Raw genomic sequence first — 23220 nt, 5'->3', positions numbered from 1 at the left:
GGTTCAGCCTGCAGCCGCTTTGCACGGTTCTGTCAAGTTAGGTGCTGCACGCGCAAAGAGCCAGCAGCTGGGTTTTCCGCAGAACGCTGCTAAGCGCAACGGCAACTTTCTTCTGCCTGGAACTCGTGCGCGCCCCGACAGGGGACAGCACGGACGCCGTTTCTGTGGACTCGCCTGATCTGCAGGATTAAAATGCAGCTCAGCTCTGTACACTTCCGTTACACAGTTACTAAAATCAGCACACTTGAGTTCAACACCCAGCTTGCACTTACATCTTCACAGAGAACCTCAGTTACTGATGTTAACTGCCTGTGCTCACATCCTTTTCTTGGCTGTAAAAAAAATCTTATTTGACCTTTTAAAAGACAAAAATCAGTTGATCTCACCCTTTCACTCATTAAACAAAGATTTTTATTGAATTAATAGGATTTACAAGAAATGTATTTTTTGTCTGCAACAATGTTTATTGCACTAAAAAGAATCCATAAATAACATTTCAGGACAATCAATGAATCAAATGAATGTTGGAGAGGGTAACTGTACAATTAAAAATTTTCCCATGTAAGGAAACTTTATTACAAGACAAAGCTCAGTAAAAAAATTGATGTTACATCCCTGATTTTTCTTCCATGGTAAGGTACAGCTGGTTGGTAAGTTGGTTAGATAATTCTATCATCATCCCATGTGACTGGGTTTCCTAAAATGCAGTTTACTTGGCATTTAAAACCTGTGAAAAGTTTGCTTGGTGATCTTGGTCTTTAAGAAGGTACAAGTATTTTGCCCTCTAATTTCTGTGAAAACTAGTAGTAAATCTAAAGTAATAATGCATTAAACAAAGTTAAAAAATAAGGCAACTCATACTTCACTTTCATGAAGCATTTTGCTCAGATTGATGAAATCTGCTTCTGTACGGTTATAGTACTAGTTGTTATTGAAAAGTAACACTATCAGTGTTCTGTACATTAAAGCTGTAAACAAAGATCAGACCTCTCTAGAGAGAAGGATACAAAATCCCGAGGGAAATAACTGAATTATTAATTTGGATTTTAACAATGTTTTGCATCCTGGACACTTCATATAATTGCATCTACTGCCATTTAAAAATATATAGTCAGCTTCTTAATAATACAGCTGACTGCTAGAAGAAGATACCAGAATCAAGTCTCTGATTAAACTCCACACTGGTTTTCAGAATAATAAACTAGTTTTTGTATGGAAAAAGAGATTAACAAACATTTTTCATTTTTATAAACAATACATAATACATGTAGAAAAATATTCAAGAGGATAATAACAAAGGTGCAACATCAACAAAAATAAGCTGCCTCTTCAACCAAAGCACTTGTTCATAGTCTTAAGTGTGAAAACCTTTTAAAGCTCTTAGTGTCCTCATAAAAGTCTGTTTAAAAAAAAGTTGTTAGCTTAAAAATTCTTGCCGTGCTGCTGGGCATACCACTGCTGCCTTTGCTTGCGGTTCTCCAGCTCGGTGAGAAGAGCCTGTCTGTACGCTTCATACAGCTTAACAATTCGTTCCAGTTCTTTCATAAAGAGCAGCTTCAACATTCCCTGGTACGTATCCAGGTCCGCTAGCTGGAAGAGCTCCCACTTCAGAATGTGATCATATCTGTTTTGATATACAAGATGGTTATCCACATGCCATTGCAAGCAAATACACAGTATTTTTGCAGACTTTTTTTCTTCTTTTTTTCTTTGAAGAAAAAAAATTCTAGCAATATACATTGATTAGTTGATTTTATATGAAGAAATCTTACAGTAATTAGCACCTAAAGACAGTTTTGTCTCAGAGTTGGAGAAATATCACTTAAAGCTAAACTGAAGAATCACTCATAAAACACCAAATTACTTTGTAAAAATAAATTCTAGAAATACTAAAGATCCCAATAACTGATTATAATAAACCAAGGCGGAAAATGCTTTTTGGAAGCATTAAAATATTTAGCAGTAAAACATCTTTTACAGTTAGAGTAACACTGAAAAAATAAATTATTTTAACAGCTTACCCTAATACTCCCAAGTATCTCCCAGAAGGCAGAAGACTGCGAGTCTTCACTCATAACACATTTTTGTTTTCAAGGCAGTCTTGTTCCAGCCTTAACGAGCACTCTGCTCTTGGTTAATTAGCAGCAATAAGCTAAATCAGTGTGTCTCAAACAGTGGGTCATGAACCCCTTGGGATCACAACAGGGTGTGTGTGGAAGGGATTAGATAGCAAGAGTGAGGGCTATAGGGAGGGAGAAATAAGATTAGGCCATAATTAATGGCTACAAATATTTACACTAGCAAGAGATGTCCTAACTGCCCTTAATTATTGGCAGCAATCCATCTGCCGTGGGGGTGAGTGGTGGAGGGTGTCACAGGAGGGTGTGCAAGCACCGGCAGCTAAGCTGCAGACGTTCTTCCTCCCCACGCTGGAAGAAACTGAGCTGCTGTGGCCTCAGGGAAGTCTCACGAAGACAGATGCGCGAAGCGGAGGCAGTTTGAAAAGCAGTCGCCTGCAGACTACTTCAGTACCATCCCTGGAACTCCTCCTTTAGGAGTATGTGATCTAGCTCTCATCAGGAGATGAGAGCAAACTCAACCATGAAGTCAAGCAGCTATGAGTAAAGCTGTTATATTTCTTCCCACTTCCATCAGCTACAAGGAGGAGTTGGTTGAGCAAAGCAAAATATAGCAGCACGGGTCATCCTCAGACCCTGCTCCCTTCTGGTTTTGCGGGATTACACACAGCATTTCACTGCCTCCCTCAGCTGATCTCTGCACATAAAACCCACTGGGATGAGTCCGTTACCTACGGCAAACGGCGATCAAACGACTTCAAGTAACTGACTGCAGTCCGAGGTGCTGTCCACGTAAACAATGCACGAGAGACTCGAGGGATTTTCTTTAAAACTCATTCATAACCCAAAGCCATTTAAGAAGGGGATTCAAAAGCAAGCAAAAGTCAAATAAGGAAGCAAAACAGATCCGCATACTGTCAGCACTTCCTTTGATGGGGAAAATAGACCCTAGTCAATAATAAGCTGCAGAATGTGGAAGTTTGCAAAGAAAATACTAACAGGTAGAATAAGAAGAGGGCTACATACAGGCAAGCTTTGTTAAAAGTCAAACTCATCACCCTCCAAGATGGAGGGCAACATACGTTAGAACAAACTGCAAGGCAAAGCGGAAGCCTAACTTCAATCCACAAGCTAGGAAAACCAATATATAAAAGAATATATATAAAGAACACTTCTGAGTGTTACTAACCACTGTAAATACTCCCAAGTTAGACAGTTGCTGGCTAAGTGTATTTAGCCGTTTATTCTGTAAGTCTTGTGCTCTCCTACACTAAATTCAGCGCTGCTTTTCTTACAAAAGCTTACAGTTACCGTCAGTGATCACTAGCTTTTTTTTTGTTTTTTAATATGGAACAATTTTGAATTACTTTTTATATTTCTAACGCTTTCTCCACTTTTTTAAACATTCCTTGATGATCAGGCCCTTTGGATATCAAAGCTGCTGACATTATATACGTATAAACTTAATACAAGCCTCATCAAGCCTTCCTTGGTTCAGTAGTGGAGCTCAATTTAACAGAAATTTCCTGAAGGCTGCATTTTATGTTGTAACTGCCAAGTAACTCTTGTGACTAATCAAGGCTCTGCCATTTCTCCTGCAAGTAATTTTCCACAATCAAAATTGGCACTCTTTAAGGTCTACAAGGGAACTAGATTGCTTGTCAAATAAAGTCTGGTTTTACAATGTAGAGAGGTTTATTCAATTATACATCAGTGACTCACTTTTATGCCATATTAATTCTTCAAAACTTGTGCTAATAATCTTTTACACCAAACACATGGCTCAATATTTCCCAGATTTAATGTCTATAATACTTTCATTTACCATTTTATATAAACTACACAAACTATCCAACCCTATTAAAGTGAGGAAGTACCCGAATAAAGGCTGTCCACGTAAACACAGCTCACCTTTTCACAAGTTTTCCGTGAGAACCTTAACACACCTGTCCATGTATTTTCCAATATGTTCTGCATTTCAACTGGTCACTTTTTAGCTGCCATCAGATCAAACCATATGAAGGTCTGACCGCTTCTCAAACCCCTATCTCTATCCTCTCTTTGAGAAGGCAAGAGTTTTTCTTCCTCACTTTTTCTGAATGTACCTCTTTTTGTGCCAGCGGTAGGGGAGAATTTCAAGGGCCCTGGTACAAAGCCAGTACTTCTATAAAGTTTTTCAAGAAAATCATGGTAGTGTTGCAGAGGTAGGATTTAAGAGGCTCTGCTCATGCCTCTGCCAGATGTCCAGCAACGTGCTACCACCACACCGTGCAGGGGAGTAGCTCTGGGATGATATTAAGCTGAAGATGCTGGCATTCAGGATGTTCTTCAAGGAGCTGGTAACTGAAAGTATTAAGAAAAAAAACCCGTGATGCTGGACCAATAGTAAGATGACCGTCATGGTGAGCAAGCTCACAGCACGTTAGTTCAGGCTCAGAAGCATGCTTACACGTCTACGTGACTGCTGATGGGGATCTGGCTTATATCATTCAGCACACTAGTCAAGCAGAAATGTAGCAGGCCCCAGGGCAGACATACCCTTATACGCTTAAAGAAAGAAGTACAATGGCTTCAGATAGTAGATATACACCAACACTCAAAATAAACAGGCTGTTCTCTTTGATGGTCTCCTTCCACCTCAGCGTGACGACCGGCGAAGTCTGGCAGGGCGCAGTGTGCTCAGCCAGCAGACACAAAGAGACCCGCCTGGTTTTAAGAACAGACACGTGTCCCAAAGCCCCGAAAAAAAAAAACAAGGGACAGAGAAGCAATGTATGAAGCAACTGCAAGCACAGTATCCATTAGCAGGGTTTTTTGGGCTAACTTGAGTCTACCCAAACTTGAAGAAAAATACAAAGCTTTACAAAAACATTGGAAGAAGGACAAGTTTTAACCTTTTTCTTTCTGAACACTGAGGTTCTACAGATAAAATAAATGTTTTCAGGTGAAATATATTGGCGGCGAGAGTGCTGCAGGTTCCAAAGCTGCTGGCTCTGCTGAGAAACGGAGATGAAGTGTGCTACATCCTTCTGATGCTATTGGTGCATGAGAAAACTTCAGGAATACCACCCCAAAATGAGCAGAGGGGCTAGTGCTGTCCCTGGAAGGGGACCCGCGCAGCACGGAGTGTCCTGACATGGGCCTGGCCAGCTCTGCAAATAGCACAAGCAGCAGAACAATCAGAAAATATATTTACTTGAGTGGTGAGGCTGAAACCAAAATATCAAAGTTACGCAAATAAACTATTTTATGTATTGAAAAGATACATTCACAAGAAGGCTATGTGCATCAGCGAAGCACACAGACATGCAGATGATTACTGAAGAAGCTTTTGGGAAATTTAAAGAAATTTGGGAAATTGGGAATTTGGGAAATTTTAAGAACTTAAAATGAAGAAATAATTAGAGCTTCTATAACCTTCTCAGACATCACAGCTTCTATATTACCTAAAATTATCCAAACTCTTGACAGTGCTGCACTGCTAAAATTGCTTTCCCCAAAAAGCAAGGAAAACAGTTGCAGCTGTCAATATGGAGACCAAACTCCAAAAAGAGGTAGACAGCAAGCTGCTGCTTTTGGATATTTGTCAAGCACAGTGTTTGTTTGTTTGTTTGAAGTACTTAATGATTAAGTGAAAGACATCTTTCCTTCTAGATTCCTTTCCTGGAACTGGATTCAACTGCAGCAGGCTTTTTCTCGTGACTTGCCCCATTACTGATTTATCCATTCACGTGTTCTGGGTCAATGGCATTTATTAAAATACACTCCACAGCCAGGCTGATTCTCAGTGGAAAGATTATTTCTTATTAAGGCAGCAACCTAAGCAGGAAGGGAAACAAAGCTACATCCCTGGCAATGATGTGTTTGCAGGTTTCCTGGGACCCGCAGCTTAGAACCAAACCCCCTCTTTTTTTTAAGGAAGCACCACCGATTGGCTAAAACCTTGGCTCTTTAATGCTTTGCTACCCGTCAGTGTTGACAGTTTCTTGAGAAAACTAGCACATCAGGGTTGCTTTCTGCGTGAGGGCTTCACTTCAACTGTCAAGAGAAGTGTTGAGTGGAGAAAGAAGTCCAATTACAGATTAAGCCACTAGCAGTGGCTTAACAGGAGTGGGCTTATTCAAAACCCTTGCTGTCTTTTATTTTGGGGTCTTTAAATAATGGTTAAGAGGCCTCTGTCACCGTTTGTGACAATACTCTTCAAACAGCAGCCATCTTAGTAACAGTAAGGCAACACCGCTGGTTCCATAGCTTATACACTGCCCGATGCCACATAAACATTGCGTTGTTCTAATGAGAGAAAGAAAAAAAGAAAAAAAAAAATCAAAGCAGCAGTCCAAAAGTTGGCTACGTTAAGGGCTGCCTGTTCTTTACAATTCACTTCAGCTTTTTGCTCCCCTCCGCCCCCAGCAACTGCCATCACTTTGAAATATGGTTTCTTTGCGTGTTCTAACAGCATTCAGTGCAGCACTGGGGCTGGTACGTCCTCATTCACATATACTAACTTTTTTTGGCTTTTTAAATTTGGTAGGACATCCTAGATCAGGGCTTCCAAGCATTTAAGTTTCCTATATCTTTGGACAATACTTCATTTTAAGAAAGGGATGTGAACCTTCTTGTCATAAATCAGTCCAGCAGTTTGTCTCATGGTATTATATCATACATTAAAGATGACAGCACCCATTCTTATTGCATTCATACATTTCAACCCTGAAAATGGATTCATCAATCGTTAAAATGGGGCAAATCCAAAAAAAGACCATAGTTTAGGAACATTTGTTATTGCAATGCCTACTGAAGCAGGACACAAAGAATACAAATGCCGGAGCCCAAGACTCCCTAGACATCTACCTAGGGAGTCTACCTGGACACCTAGATGTTTTCTAGAAGGACAATTAGTCAGAAACCAGAAATGGAGGGGAGAAAGCAAGTTAGTCAATACAAAATTCCTGCAAAACAAAATTCCCTTCCCTCCCGGATGAGAAGGGAAGAGCTCACTATAGATAGGACACTCAGCCAGAAGACCCAATTTCTAGTGTTCTCAGTGGATAAGAAATATTTAATACAAAATAGGACGCTTTCAGCATAAGAGACAGTGACTTCCCCAGACTATTAACAGCCTATTGATTAGTGCTAGAAGATGAAAGACCTGATTTACTGATCCTTGCTCCAACAAAGGCAGGGGACGAATCTGAACCAGAATCTTCCATACCAGGCAGGCACTTCCAGTCTCCTCATCCTCAAAGTCCCACACACGCGTCTGGCATAACAAACACTTACCACACTGGTCTCCATAACTGAGAAAGGTGGCAAAACTTTCACTTTTAGAAATCAGCAAGGGCTTAAATGCAAGCCAAGGTTCTTGATTTCACTGTGTTAAGATTCCGATGACTGCCCTTATGCTCTCAAAACAAACCTTGACATCAAGGGATTAACCAGAAACTGGGAGAGCAGGGAAGGGGGTGCCTCAAGGTGTCAACAACACCCTGATATTGGAGATCGCTACCTCAAGTTATAGATAGATATCAGAGCCTCTCCGTTGTCTAGTGAGCCAAATATTTTCTTTTTGTTCTTAATAGCTTAATAATTTTTTGCTAAAACAGGAAAACATTATGGCTAACACTTGCCTACATCCCCATTAGCTTTTTTCAGTGGCCAGAATTCTCATTCTTTAGAGAAACCAGACAAAATAAAGCTAACATCTATTTTTGCTGCTCAGTAACAATGACTGACCTAAATCTCAGCTAAATCTGAAGTTACAGTCACAGATGTAAGTGACAAATTGTAACAAAATATACCACAATTATTTCAGTGGAAAACTACTGTTAATCAACAGATTTTACAGTAAATTTCAAATGGCAGAAGATATTCCTCTACTATTGCCACGAAAGCATTTTGCCCGATTACTTTCATTTACACACCAAAGCACTGGAGGATATGCACACAGCTCTGGTACTCCGAGTTTTCGGTCAATATTGTTGAAGAACTTGTAAATGTTACTGGCTTGTTTTCTCAAGCCTTAAGAAAACTGCTCTTCACAATCTAATATTAGTGTAACACAAAATTAGCTTCTTCACAAGAGTGTTTGAGAATTAAGTCATTGCGAGCTGCAATAAAATGAACACTCATACTTACTACCAGCACAGCTTTAATGGAAGAATGTTAAAGGATACTGCAACATACAGAATTTTTGATTCTCTAAACTATGTAAATAGTATTTTAACTCTTTGGATTAATTAAACATTTTTAAAATTGTCTTGACCAACTAGATGTAAAGAAATTCCTCAAAATATTAAACTGTTTATGCTCAAGTTTCAAGAGAAGTGCCAACAAGAATCCATCAAACACACAGGCTGAAATATTTAAAATTGCATTGTCTGGATGTGACAAAGACCTAAATAAAGAAATGCAGTTGCAGCCAAAACCTAAAAGTATTTCTAGGAAACAAGCCCTCCCATAGGTTACAGGAACTTAGTATGTCCCTGGTGCACAAGTATACTGCTGACTTTTAGGCCAGTTTAAATCTTTATGGGCTGCTGGCAAGCCTAGCAGCCACAAGAAGTAATAAAAAACCCATTCAAATTATAGTAACTAGACACAGGTAAAAAAAAGTGGATTTTTCAGCTGGAAGTCACTGAATGTCATATGCGGTCTGTGAACTTGTAACTATAGACTGTTCATTGACGTAAAATTTAAACAATTTCTCCATATTCTCCTTTTCAGTAAGTACATAATTTCATAATTATTAAAAGCATATCTGGATTTTTTTTATTGCTTTTCTATTTCGTATTACTCTTCTGCAGAGCTGAACCCAGCATAAAATGTGATTTGTTTCATTATGCAGACAAATCTAATCTTGGAGGAGAGATTCCCTGTTTCTATAGCAGTGCTTCTTGGAAGAAGGAAGGAAGAAAGAAAAAAAAGACTTTTACTACCACTCAGTAATAATTAAAGTTTTTGGGTAGAAATGTAGATTTCAACAGTCTGAATGCAAAATTCATAACTTCAAAGGACAGTTTGTATAGTGGTTTTTTTTTTTTAAGGGTAAGACACACATTAAGAAGTTAATGCCCTAAAAATATTTAAGATATGCATATTTTTATATATATATATATTTTATATATATATATATATATATTTTTTTTTTAAGCCACATGGTCCCATTCTCACAAATATACTGAAAGTAAATCACACCCTCCCAACTCTAAGTGTAGCATTCTGCAAGTCATGTCAATTGCAAGAAGTACTCTGATGGTTTCAAGTAATGTCTAATACAAAGCAGACTAATGCGATGAAATGGATTCTAATCTTCTGATAAGATGACACAAATACAGAGGAGAGATGCTTATTTCACAGTTACTGATTTTCACTAGAAGAATAAACTATCAAATCCCCTTACCAGACACTAGCTATATTTTGGGAAAGGAATAATGGGTTATATATCTTTGTCCCAACTTCCCTAATTCATTTACAGGCTGTGGACATCATTACACCTACTTTTTATCATGCTTCTGGTCTGAAAACTTCTGGTACAACTTCCTCATCTACTATCAATGATAGTTCTTCTGCAGTTAACAAATGGATTATCAGCTAAAGTTCTACTTTTAGTCATCAAAATTCATTTGTTTTGCTTCTAAACTGTACAGATGTATTTCACTGTGAAATGCACAGAAGAAAAAACTCACTTTACAGGAGCCCTGGCATAGACCTGCAGCCAGTCTGGAATCTCTGCAGTGTGGTAGGGATTTGCAGGCACAAGGAGAGGCTGGCTTCTCTCAGCTTGCTGCGGCTGGTAAGTCACTGGGGGAGGCTGGTCGTAACGGGGAACGCTGTACAAAGGAAAACAGACAAATTCAGGCACCTCCGAGCAATAAATTAGGCACACTGATATCGTTAAATTGTTATCTTTAACTAATACACAGATTAATACATGCAAAGGCTGATGATGCAACCACACAGTGTTGCTCCAGCAGGCCTTTACTGAGAGCAACTTTCTGTTGCTATTTTTAGTCTATCATTTCAATCACATCTGTTGCTACTATCTGTTCGCATACTGCAAAATTCACCTTAAACCTCTTCACCCAGTGCCCACTACCCGAATCTTAAAGCAGAACAAAAATGAAATCTATTTTTAAAAGACTACAAAGGCAAGTATTAATTCAGCCAATATTCCACCATTTCATATTTTAGAACAAATATATTCAGGCAACAGCTAATAGAAGTTGTTCCATTTATAACATCAAAGGATATCTTCATGTTTTTATCTTTTGTTCCACATATTAAAACTTTTTCTTCTTGGGAAACAGTAAAAAAAAGATGAAATAGCAGAAACTAACTGGTAGGGTTTGGAGTATACTAACATTATTTTAGCTACTTATAATATAGAGGTAGAATATGTATTTTCATTCTAGAGAAAAGTTAATTCACAGTTCAGGTATGATATATGTTACTTGTTCAGATAATCTCCTGAAACATAAGATTAAGTTTCTTTTTGGTCTGCAATTCACTTCTGTTCTCAGCAACTTTGATATTTTACTAATAGCTGAAGAGAATATTTGTTTTGTTCTAGTGAGTTAGGAGCAATATCCTGTTTCTAAGCTTAAGATAGAACAGATCAGACAAAAATTAACAATTACAGCTTCAAAAAAATCTTAGTCAAGGACCAGTAAAGCTTACTTCTAGAATTAAGAAGTTTTGGGCATACTACATATGAGGCAAGAACAGTTGCACTTCAACTGTATTAGGAAAAAAAATCATAAAATACAAGACTGAGATCATACCTGGGAGCACAAGGATGTTTGTACTGAGCTCTTTTATTGATGTGATCTACATAATACACTCCAAATTCTGCGGACTCAACTCTCTCCCACCCTGGAGGCAGTCCCTCGCGCTCGAGTGGATGGCTCCAATGAGTTGTGTTAGTGTTATGATCTATATAGTATTTCCTTCCTCTAATAGTCCAGTCCACTGACCAGCCGGGAGGAAGAGGTAAATCTTCAGAATTATGATTTGTTAAATTTCCTAGAGATGTAGCAGCAACTCTCCCAATGCCTAAAAAAGGAAAAACAATGTTGAGCTAAAACAATAATACACCAAATCAACATTATGTACAAAGTTAACATTTTTCACCCAGATGAGGCACAGTATCATCAACTTTGAACAATACTGTGACATTTACAATATAAATGTTTGCATATTAGTAAAAAACAGATAAAAATCAAAACAGCTATTCCCTGTTAAATCTCACTTGCTTTTGCTCTCCTCCCAGTCCATAAACAGAGTTTTGCTTCTGTAACACAAATCAAGTCAGGAACTCTGCATTCACCAAAAAGAACATAGCTGAATAGCACTGTAGTTACATCGGCATCCATCGAAATTTTAAAGTATCTTTGGAGATCAGTGCCTAGCTTCCTTCAGAGTCAGTTATACCATCCTTGTTTTTTCAATCAGGGACACGTATTAGCATACATAACAGAGATGAAGCTATTATTATTGTCTTAATTCGCTGAGCAGAGAGCTGACATAAGAATACCGATGTTAAAGCTTTACCTCAGTGACAGTTTATCTTAATACGCTATTACAGCTGCATCAATACTATTTACCTATAACAAAGTAACAGCTATTTCTTTGTCTAGTTAAGAGTCAGAAACTACAACAGTCTAGAAAAATCACTCGACACCAAAGCCCTTCAGATTAGCCAGTCAAGAACAGTAACAGAAAGAGGTAGGTAAACCAAAACAGCAGAGAAAATAAGGTTAGCGCTATACTGCACTGACAGGTATTACTGAAGCACTTGCAATCATAGCCAAAAAACGCTTTCAGTAATAATAGAAAACGTGGATCCACACAGGATCCTGCCCAAGCTCTTTGCAGGCCACAGTCAGCCTGTGCAAAGTGAAGTTCATGTTGCCAGGTCGTCTTTGCTAGCTAGTCTGACAAGCACGGGTACTTTTACATAGTGATGGGCGAGACAGCCATGCCTTCCGACTGCAATCCAGACATGACACAGAGACCTTTTGTCCAGAGCAAGTCACATAACCTCCTGGTGTCGTCCTCCCCCACCTTTTTTCCCCTCCTCCCACAGGTCTTGGCAGGAGTTCCTGGTCTAGCAGGCTGTTTATCTGCTTCTCTACATCTTGTTCTTCTCTAGTACTAAGCACTTACATTTCTTAATGCTAATGAGGCACATGGAAAAATTATAACTTGCAGCCCTCTTCAGCAAGAGGGCTGTACTAGGAGAAGGGTTTCTCCAGGAAAAAGGAAAACTACAGCCTAGGTTAAGTGAATTTGGGGCAGGGGAACTGAAGGGAGGCAATATGTGATTAAGTACCTACCTCTGCCCTAGAAACACAGCACATTCACGATTTATAACTAAATAGTTGGTTTAAAAGGCTCTTTACTATCATTTGAAAATACTTTGTTGCAAGATACACACAGTTTTTATATTACTGAAATGAATGACCAGCTACTGAGACATACTGAAGAGACATCATTCCAATTTTATCTTTTTCTTTCCTCTATATACCGTGGATAGTTAGGAAGGTAGTTGAAGTAAAAGCCATAAAAAACAATTCTCCAGCCAAAATAAAATCATTACAGATATTAAAAAAAAATCCAAGTGACATAATCAAGAATTTTACAGGTCACTGTTTCGTTCCTTCGAAGCCTGCTACCCACTGAAAGTGCAAGCCCAAAGTCAACTCTCTTCTTTTATCCTTGAAGGATTAAGTAAATTCCTTCAGTTACCTGCAGTTTTACAGGTAAGCAGTCTCTGGCTTTAAAGAAACTCCAATTGTCTTTTCATCCTGCAATCAAATCCATCTATTGAATTACTGTATTTCCCAAATTTTGTGTACTACTATTTCCCACAACCCAGAGGAAGGGGTGAGGAAGCTACTTTTTTCCATTTCCTTGGAAGTCAGAAGTTGATTCCATTACAACCATGTTTACAGATTGAGGAAAACACTACTTTGCTTCTGTTTTTCCAGAAATAACATTTTTGTGCGCTTATTTTTGAGAGCGCAGAAGGAAAAGGCACAGCCTATCTAAAAGATACTATTAAGAAGAAACTTTGGGTTTTTGTCAAAAAGACAACAGTGATACTTAGGAAGTAAGAGAGCACAGCAGCGAAGCTACTTATTGCTCAGGCAATTTCATACTCCAACTCTAATTTGTGACTGGGAACAGACCTTTCCAAAAATATATACACAATATAGCACACTCTCCAAGGGATGTTATCTATTTTAAGTACCAGCTTACATATAAAAGATAACAGTCATCAATAATAAAGTAACAGGAAAGGCAGCAAAAAAATTTCAACACTTTCTTCCTATTGCCTACTGCTCTTTAAAACATTTGTACTCATCTGCAAATCTATTTCTAGCCTTGTCATGTTTTGAACTATTTGGCCTTGCGGTATTTCCTCCTGTTAAGAGTATTTACCTGTTTGTTAGTTTTATAAAGGAAAGTTAAAAGTTGTGTTCATGATTTAGCTCCCGTCTCTCATTAGGATTAAGCAACCTAGACCTTTACTTCCAGTGAGGAGAAACATCCTAGAGGCTTCCTGACCTTTAGCATTACTGGGGCCAGGGAGACTATTTCAGGCCTTAGCTACAGTTATGTCACTCTGTTTTCATTCCAATGACAAACTACAAACATTTCAGCTTCTTGAAAAGATACTGCACTTTGGATAAACAAGTTCAGTATTTTCTCCAATTAACTGGACTGCTGTGTTGTAATTGCATGTAAATATAAAAACCAATGACTATTAAAATTACCATTATGAGAAGATTTGAACGCACAAACTTGACTGTGGGAAAGAACTTTCGCAATGGTATAAACACATTTTTCTGTTTACTGCTAAAACCAGCACATGTCCATATTTTTGTTACAGTTCCTCCCACTTAAATTCTAGCATGATTCCAGCAGCAATTTTTTTTCTTCCTTGGGATACAGGTTAATGCTTTCTAACATTTGAAAGTTGGTATTAAAGTTGCACAAGCCAGGGTGACATATAATAAGCCATCCTCTGAACTAGAAGTTCTCTTGGCAAAAAGCCTATATCTTTTGATACAAAAGCCAGACAAAATTGGGAGCTGGAATCAGGCAACAGAAAAATCTGAATCTGATTACGCAGAGAAATTACCTAGAAAGCAGGCTAAAAGCAATGGAAAGGCAACATTGGTAGCTTTGTGTTTGTACAAGCAATAAATTCTAGACATATGGCTTCATTAAGCGTCAGATTATTATTTTTTAAATTCCCAAGATGCAAAGTGCAAAAATATCAGACCTCAAATACATTATTTTTTACTTCATACGTGAAGAAGCAGAGGGGTGTACTGCTAGATAAACTTTCACAGATATATCAATTAACAATTTTGAACAGTGTCCCAAGCTGCTACACCTAGCAAGTTCTCATTATGAAATTGAACGCCATATTTATAAACAACCAGTTATAAATGCTTCATGTTATAGATTATCATATATAGTACTGTGTATAGTACTGCTGTGTATAGTACTGCTTTTTCTTCTTCCTTAAAATACAGAATCACAGACCATATTGAAACATTCTGGGCACTGGAAGTTTTATGAAGTCAGGTAATAATCAGCGTGTGTCTTATGACCATCAAACCATTATGGCCTTCAAATCAGCAATTACTATAATTTAGACATTTGTATAACTGGAGTTAGTAAAGATCAAAATAAGTTCTTACAAAATTCAGCAGGTGCTTCCTTCAAGAGAGAATAAATGCACATTTAAGAATAGTCTCTGCTACGATTTAGAACAATGGCAGAAGATGAGAATCCACTTTCTGATCTATACACCTGTAAGCATCAATAAAAGACCAGACAGCACTAACTTCACATTTGATCTTTTCCAAAGGGTTAACTAAAGAAGAAAGTTACAGGAGCTACAAGATTGAACTTCAAGATAGCCTGAAACCATCTACTGTGAATGTTACCTTTCCTGTGTAATACAGCCCAATGAAGTATGATAATCTTCCCTCTTTAAATTTCAGATAAGATTTTAGCTCTAAAACATTTTCATAGCAGCCCAAAGCTTCACATAGGAATTACTGTAAAAACTAAGGATATTCCCTGAATCACAAACTGGTGCTTGATTTAGACAACACAATGCAAAATTATCTACAGAAAAATGAACTTCTGGCTCGATTTAATTTTATCAAAACATAGAATGTAAAATAAATATCGTTTCCTCTTAATGGAAAATATGATCCCTACCATAGGATAATTGGAAATATACTAATCTAACTCCTTCACTGTAACTACTCAGGGGGTTTTTTTGTTCACCTACTTTTATATCTGGTATGACAAGGCAGAAATTCTCATTTTTCCTGCTTTCCCAAGGCATAGGATTGTTTAAATTATCTTCTTTTTCCAAATATTAAAAAAAGTCTCCTTTGCTTAAGCACTGTTGTTTACAAACTACTCTAAGTAGCACTATCAAATATCAAGAACAGTCATTAATGCATTTAAATTTATTCAATTGTAAATAATTTTCAGCTTGCATCTTTGGAACCTATTTTTTTGCTTCAACTGCTGCTTTCAAAGAACATCTATGTTTAACATCATTTGTGGCTTTGCTTTTTTTCCTCTCTTATAAAATACAGTATCTTTGGTTTAAGCTCATGAATTAACAACAGCTAGGCCTGAAGGTATTATATGCTATCCCAAAGCAAAAGAAAGTCCTATTCAATGCAGTTTACTTGCTTAGAAATATCACTGTGTAAGTTCTCACCACTTTGAAAAAATAAAGTGCAAAGGAATAGAGGCCATTTTATTAGTAGTAGTATTAAGGTTTAAAATAGCCAGAATTTTAATTTAGGCTAGGCCCTAAACTCAGCCTCATTCTCAACACCTTCAGCAAAAAGGTAGCCTAATAACAGAACCCAAGTTTTAATTTTGAACACCACATTCTAGTGCAATATAAAATATTAATATAAAGAGTTCCTTCATTTAATGTTATGCCCTCAGAAAAGCATCTTAAACTAATAATGCCACAAATGTGAAAAATATGTAGTACCTTCCTCAACCAAGGCAAGGCTCTCAGGCGTTAATATGGAACAAAGAAAACTGTGATATGCATTACTGATTTTGTAGCCCAACGAAGGGGTTTTATTGTAAATGCTTTGTGCCTAGGAAGAGTCCCAAGATTCTGAGGAGGAGGAAAGGTTCCCAGGTCAAAGGACAGTTCTTCAGTTTGTCAACAGTGGTGGTGGAAAGCACAGGAGAAAAATCATGCCAGCAGAGCAGTTCAGCAAAAAGGGAAAAGAGCAGACAAACTGAAGAGAAAGCCTCATTTTTTAACTGTTTATTTGATACAGAGCTGATGTAGGCAGAGAAGTTTTAGAGCCTATAAACTCCCCAACACTAGTTTTAACCAAAATCAAGTACTGAAGAACAAATCTAGCCAGCCGAAAGGCATTCATATCTGTCTTTAATTAGGTCAGTTGTCTTGAGAGCCTTTTCGCCCTGTTCCTTCAAGATGCTAAAATCCTCTCCTTCCCCTCTCCAAAACAGGATAAGGAACAGGAAGATAAGATAAACTGTTTAATTTTAAGGGGGTAAATAATATATATATATATATTTTTGCTATTTAATTAACTATCTCATTTAAATAGATCTGCAGTCTCTATGCTTTCCTAACCCATCCCAAAACTTCCAAAGGTACTTCCTGAACACAAGTATCTCATTTGTCAAACAGAATAGGACATTCCAAGTAAGCATAAACTCAGAAATAGGAAATGGCAGGAAGTACTTTGAATGCTTTGAAAAGTATGCTGCAAAGAAATTACTGCAGAATCAGCACAAAAGGAGAAAATGGCAGGAATTGCCTTTAAAAAAAAAAAAAAGATATTAAGTGTGCATACTTAATAAAACAACTCTGCTACTTGAGCTCTAAATAGGTTCCATTTAATAATTTCTACTTCTCTTTTGCTCTATTGTATCAAACATGAATACCAGTCTGCAATTATGAAGGGGCACAATTTAACATGAGGTGAACCTACTCTCACTATAGCTCACTGGATTCATTGTTCATAGGTTTAATCATTTTTCTCCTCTGACATCACAGTCAACTACTTACAACACATCAGAGAGTCCCTCTATACTGTGATTTTAAATCTCAGCAAATTTCATATACATGTAAGAATTTTGTAGCTTACCGCTCAAACAGGTACAAATAACTCTGAGGTCTTGGTTACAAGTTAGTTCCAATCTATACTGTAGGTATAACTTCAACCACAGACCTCCCAAAACCTTTAACCTAGAAGAGAGGAAAGAGATGTCGAGGAAAGACAGGTAAAGTCTCTTAGAATTAAGTTTAAAATGGACACAGAAAAAAAAAAAGGCAAGAAATGCCACAGAGGTAGCTAAACATCCAAAAATATGAACAGAGAATGTCTAAACTGAAGACATTTTTCAGGAAAAGCACTTCTAGATTGCTAATTAAAACCAAAGCTATTGAGGATAACAAAAGGACACCAAGAATTGAATCTTACTGAGAGAGAAAACACAACTTCAATGAGAAACACCTATAAAAGAAGGTGTCAGTATTGTCAGAATAAACTGTTGAAATATCGCGGAACTTGCTTAAATACTTTGCTGAATACTTTTGAGTATGAAGATCTCAATCAGAACACATTTTCAAGTTATCTCAAAAATCATAAGGAATGGAATCTTTATTTTGACTGAAAGCTGAAATTCTTCTGCACCTCTTTGTTTCCGGACCACTGGTTCCCAAAATTCACATCAGTCATAACCCATACAAAACAAAACATCACTCACCATTAATTAATACACCCCGTATGCATCAGGCAACATTTGTTTAGCAGTCAAGCCAAACCATAACAGAAGAAACGGAGGGGACCTTTTAGGAGTGTGGGGGACAAGGGTAGAAAGCACCATTTACAGATTCTAGAGAATAAACTAACTTATACCATGAGCCTGTAGATATCAGGCAATTTTCTAAATGGCAGACATCAATTACCTTGAAGAAATGTTTTGATTAGGTGGAACACTTAAAAATTACTTTAGAGAGGTGTAAGGAAAAAGTAATTACGACAAGGTCACAAAGAATGAAAGTAAAAGACCTGTCTCCGTATTCTGGAGATGCGGGGAAGGAACCAGGAATTACAGAAGGGTTAATGGAACTCAAGGGAAAGGTTGAAGGCTTGAGGACAGTGGACTGTTCAAATAAAAAGGAGTTCAACAGTGAGATGTAAGAAACAAGAAAAATCTAATTTTTCTTATTTTTGGCCACAAAATTCTTTTACTCAGAAAAAGTAAAGTAACAGCAATTCTTGAGATGTACAGAAACTACAGATTTAGGTCCACATTCTTATTGCAGGGAAACTGGACAAGGCATTTAAGAGTTCATATTTCATTCTGAGAAGAAAGGAGAAACAGAGAAGCGAAATACTTTTTGGCAGATGAAAGGATCACCTGCTTTTGCTTCCTTCTACATATACATAAGATTGAATCCTCACTTTAGCTACTGCTACAAAACATGTATAAAACTTGTTCAAACTACTAATGGTAAAAATATGAGAGCAAATGACAAAGAGCAGTTAAGTATCAACAGCTCCTCCCTGTTTTCCAATTACCAAGAGGGCACATAGGCAAACAGGGGAGAAAAGTCTTTTCCGAAAGAAACCTGTGTTGCTAAAAGGGAAAAATGTGACTGTAAAGCCGTATTTTTAGCTTATTTAAAAATCAACTAAACTTCACTCTAAAACTGATAGCTGGAGCTCCATTTCCGCTTTAACAAACATTGTTGCAATTGTATAAAGCAGCAATACCTTTTTGAAGCTTTCCTAAGCATACACTGTTACCACAATCATTTTGAATGTTAAATTGATGGATTCTTTTATGAAAACCTCCCCTCCAGCTTCTGCCTCTCCTCCCTGCAGTCCCCCAGCACACACTTAACAGGTGCTTGGTACCTGGCTGAAGGAACAACTGACATAGATGGAGGGCTACAGTGCAAAACATAGACAGATCAGATATATCACTTAGCATTTAGCAAAATAAAAAAGCATAAAGTAAGCCTGGAACATTAATGTTCTAGAATTTATTAACTGACAGCAGTAATGCTAGCAGTACTCTTCTGTTACCATTCATTGAAAAGTTTTTGTAACAAAAACAAAGCTTTGTCAGGTTAGAATTCCATACACAAGGTCAACAGCCTTAAATGTTGACATTTTTACTAGCAGAATTACTGTTCTAGACAGATTCACAATTTTGTTTCTTTCAAACTCCTCCTTGAACATAGTTTTGCTAGTATATTCTGTATTTGAATACAGCTAAAATTATTGATTTTTAAGGTCACTCTTCTGTGGGCAATACTGAAATCCCAGACTTTTTTCTTCTAACAACAGATTCACAACAGGACACTGCACGGAAGAATTATTAAGTGTCATCACAGATATAATCAAAGACTTCAAAAAGAAATATTTAATGGATTTTTCTTATGCTGCTGTTCCATTAAAAAATGAAGACAGGTTCCAGTGAATTTGAGGGAGAAAGAGTTAGGCATATGTATAAAAAATATTACAAACTAAAAGAAAAAACATCAAGGGCTAAGAAGTCAATTTCGGCACTAACTGTATGTCAATTTGTTAATTACACAAAGCAATAGTTTCTCCCTCTGATTATTTGACCTAAATTAATTAAAACTGCAGTGTTACTAGTTTAGAGCTGTTGGTTATTCTACACATATTTAATGAAAATAGTACATGTCCACTAATGAATAAAATCCCTGCTTCCAAGCAATATAAGAGTGAAAACAATTTCCACAATATTACTTGCAAATACAGATAAAGTAATCTAAATTAACAGTATTCCTCAGAATATTACTCTGTTGATAAGAAGAAAAACTGTCCACAACAATTCATAATCTGTTCACTCTTACTTTTTAAAGGAAACAAATGTAATAAACATTTATACAACTTTTGATAAAGCTGGTGATATCTAATATCGGTCATTAAAAAAATACCTTGCTCAAGTTTACCTCATTTATTTTATAAATAATCCACTGTTTAAATATACTTTTCCTTTCTCCTTAATGCATGTGATCTAGCTCTTTATTCTAAGAAATGTAAACAAGTAGTAAACTCAAATAACAAAGGTCATTAAAAAGAAGCTCCACCCTGTACAGTATTACATTTAAAATATCTGACCATGAGCATCCAGAAGCACTTCTGCAGCAAAAGTCTTCTTAAGAAACTAAAGAGAAAAGAAAACAACAAAAAAATCAATACTTACCTGAAGTGTGCCTCCCATGATTCTGTGACATCCTCTGGAAAAGATCGCTGTTGTGTTCATAATACCTGTAGTCCTCATGCACACGATCATTTAACTGACGTCTCCTCTGGGCATCATAAAAATGATCATAATAATAACAACGGGCACCAGCATCTCCATTTTCCATAGCAGAATTAGCTTCTGTTAAAAAAGACTGGGAGGAAGAGCCATATTCTCTAGGGACATCAGCTAAACTTCTTGCAAGATAGGAAGGTGCAGACAGTCTGTTGCTTTCACGTCTCATTATTTCATGAGGTGGCCTCTGGACTGGAGTTCTAAGGAAACTCTGGTTTCTGGAAACGACTCCATCTCCACTCGAAGCATATGCAGAAGAACTTGAGTCAGGAGGACAGATATCAGTTCGTCTTGGAATGGTTGGACCATGGCGGATAAAGGAAGGCATCAGATCTGTTACAGGATAAAACAGAAGAAAAACAGAAATAAGAATTTCAGCTCCACTTACACAAAGCATTTGGTTAGCCACAGCACTGATTTACACTATGGTATTCAGGAAACTCAAAAGCCAGAACCCCTTTAGAGCGCCTCTAACGTGGAGGCAAGTACAACTGTAATGCTGCAGTTTGTATTGGTACAACAAAAACCATCCCACTCTCCTCTAGCAACAGAAACAATCCCCAAAAGAGCACAGTTTTCCCAGTACAACTGCATTTGCAAAAAATAAACTAAAACAAAACAAAAAGCCACACACTTTTGACTGTGGCTACATCAGCCAGTTTTCACACCTCTTTATCTACTAGAAAGATCAAGAAAACCCAAGTTTCCTGGCTACCATCTTATTGGGACCACTGTCTTTATGAACTCAGAGTAACTGAATACATTACTGCTTACATGCTTATAGGAATCCACGACAGAGCCAGGAACAAAATTTGTATTTTCTCCACAAATAACAAAGCTTAGCCAGCAAAATGATGTCATTTTGCACACATAAGTTCTCAAATGAACACGAAGATACTTCGTTTTTCTCCTTTACTTAAAGGGGTGCAGCACACGAACACTGACAACTATTCGCACAATTTCACTGCTTTCCTCTAGTAAGTGATATACTCCTTGCCATTACTTTCAGCACAGCATGAACAAGTAGTTTTCCTTCAGGTGAGCTAACACAAACTACAACTTTCATTTATGAGGAAGTCATGCCTATTATTTATTATTTACAAATAAACTCTTATCAACTTATAACTTAAGGCAAAATTTCAGTGTATCACACAAGGTGTAACCAGTAAATTTATAATAGTCATTACAAAGCAGTCATGTGATAGCTGATCATTAACTCACAGTAAATAGCATAAACGTGTAAAAGATATTAACCCATTAGAAACACCAACAATTTAAAATTAAAAAAAAAGTAGTCTTTTTTTTTTTTTTTTAAGCTTAAGCCAACGAGATCAGAAAGAGGCTGCTAAACGATTTTGCCTGTTGGTTGGGGAAAGGGTTGTTTGTGCAGCAAGGACTTCCAGAAAAAGCGAGTGCCTGCTCCTGCCTGCCAATCCGCTGTTAGTTGTGGTCTCAAAGCTAATCCTCAAAACTAATTATTGCACGGTGCATTTCGGTCGCAGTTTGCTTTCAACACTTTCTACATACTTCAGCTAATTCTTCCGCGAAATCCTAGCAAAAAGGAAGCTGCAGCATCAACGCCAGGTTAACTAGCCGAAGATGAGCGCAGCCAAGGTATATAGCGGTGACCTCACCGGGTTGATTCATCGCTGAAACCGGAGCACTCGCTTCCGCGGGGATTCTGTGCGACTCGCGCATACAGTTATCTCATTTTCAAAGCACACACATTTTGGCAGCGAGCACCGCCTAGACTGGGAAAACACCGACTTTTGGGAAGAGACGAGCTGTCCTGTTCACCTCAGCGATACCTGTTTGAAGATTACCTTAGCCTCTGCCTGTTGAGGCTGAGCAACCGGGCCGGAGAAGCTTTAAATAAATAAATAAATATATAAAAGTTGGTTTACTGTGCGATAGTACGGGCACGCCTCTCCTCCAGGCTTAGCCGCCGTCAGCTCTCGCTCCGTTTGTGAGGAAAATACCTTAAAACAGCGGTCGCGGCCACAAAGGGCCGCGGCCTCCCGCCCCCCCGGACACTCACTGCGCAGCAGCGGGCTCGTCTCCTTCTTCACGTACTTGCCCTGCACCTCGCCCGGCTTGGAGAGCTCCGTGCGCGTCTTCTTCCGCGACAGCATCCCACCTCCCGGCCCGCTACCGCCGCCGCTAGGGCCGGCGCCGCCCGCATGCCCGGCGCCGCCCGCCGCTCCTCAGGGCCGGCGGCCCGCAGCCCCCTCAGGCGCCGCGGCGGTTGCTCGGCGCCCGCATGGCCGCGGGGAGGGGAGGGGGGAGGGGCGCTCAGCGCCGCGGGGCGGCGGCTCGCGCCGCCCGTTGGACCATGGGGGCGGGGGAGGGTGGGGGGGGGGTTGTCCGCGAGGAGCCGCGCGCGCGCCGCTAACGTGCCCCGCTCGGCGCCGCCGTGCGCGCGCGCGCGGGCTTGTGGGAGAGCGGCCTCCGCCCTCCGGGCGGGCGGGGGGGGAAGCTGTCTCTGTCGCAGCGCCCCCGCGCGGCGGGGAGGGGCGCTGCCGGGCGCGGCCGCGGGGGCGCATGCGCAGTGTTCACCCCCTGGTGTGTGTGTGGGGGGGGCGCATGCGCAGCGCTCCCCTCGGCACGGCGGCGCATGCGCAGCGCGCCCCGCGGCGCGGGGGAGGGGGGTTGGCAGGAAGGGCGCGCGCTGCCTCCTCTCCCCTCAGTGCGGCTCCCTCAGGAGGAGCCGGCGTCGCCGCAGCGTGCGTTGTCCGGAGCAGGA

The 23220-nt window shown here is 39.0% G+C and overlaps 1 protein-coding gene across 3 annotated transcripts; it reads right to left on the bottom strand.

Annotated features, from left to right (window-relative positions):
- Window positions 1-441: 441 nt before the first annotated feature.
- SAV1 (salvador family WW domain containing protein 1) lies at window positions 442-22694 on the bottom strand. 3 transcript variants are annotated; one of them, XM_013951255.2, is made up of 5 exons: window positions 22516-22687; window positions 20364-20810; window positions 10859-11129; window positions 9764-9907; window positions 442-1624 (listed from the first exon to the last, which is right to left on the bottom strand). In XM_013951255.2, exons 1-5 carry the CDS (start codon window positions 22607-22609, stop codon window positions 1423-1425), a joined length of 1158 nt encoding a protein of 385 aa, XP_013806709.2. In that variant the 5' UTR covers window positions 22610-22687; the 3' UTR covers window positions 442-1422. The 3 variants fall into 3 exon arrangements, with proteins under 3 accessions (XP_013806709.2, XP_013806710.2, XP_067151292.1); XM_013951256.2 differs by lacking the exon at window positions 22516-22687 and adding an exon at window positions 22382-22426; XM_067295191.1 differs by lacking the exon at window positions 442-1624 and adding an exon at window positions 5058-5230 and having other exon boundaries at window positions 22516-22694.
- Window positions 22695-23220: the final 526 nt, after the last annotated feature.

The sequence above is a fragment of the Apteryx mantelli genome, chromosome 4 (assembly GCF_036417845.1).
Source record: "Apteryx mantelli isolate bAptMan1 chromosome 4, bAptMan1.hap1, whole genome shotgun sequence".
NCBI lineage: Eukaryota > Metazoa > Chordata > Aves > Apterygiformes > Apterygidae > Apteryx > Apteryx mantelli.
Note: the sequence above shows the minus strand (reverse complement) of the source record. Positions and strands in the feature narration are given on the sequence as shown.

Excerpts from the sequence above, each read along its gene's own strand:
- SAV1 (XM_013951255.2), bottom strand. The coding sequence starts at position 22,609 with ATGCTGTCGCGGAAGAAGACGCGCACGGAGCTCTCCAAGCCGGGCGAG. Across the intron at positions 11,130-20,363 it reads TCATGGGAGGCACACTTCAG|GCATTGGGAGAGTTGCTGCT; the intron begins GTAAGTATTGAT and ends TTCCTTTTTTAG. Across the intron at positions 9,908-10,858 it reads AAACATCCTTGTGCTCCCAG|CGTTCCCCGTTACGACCAGC; the intron begins GTATGATCTCAG and ends TCCTTTGTACAG.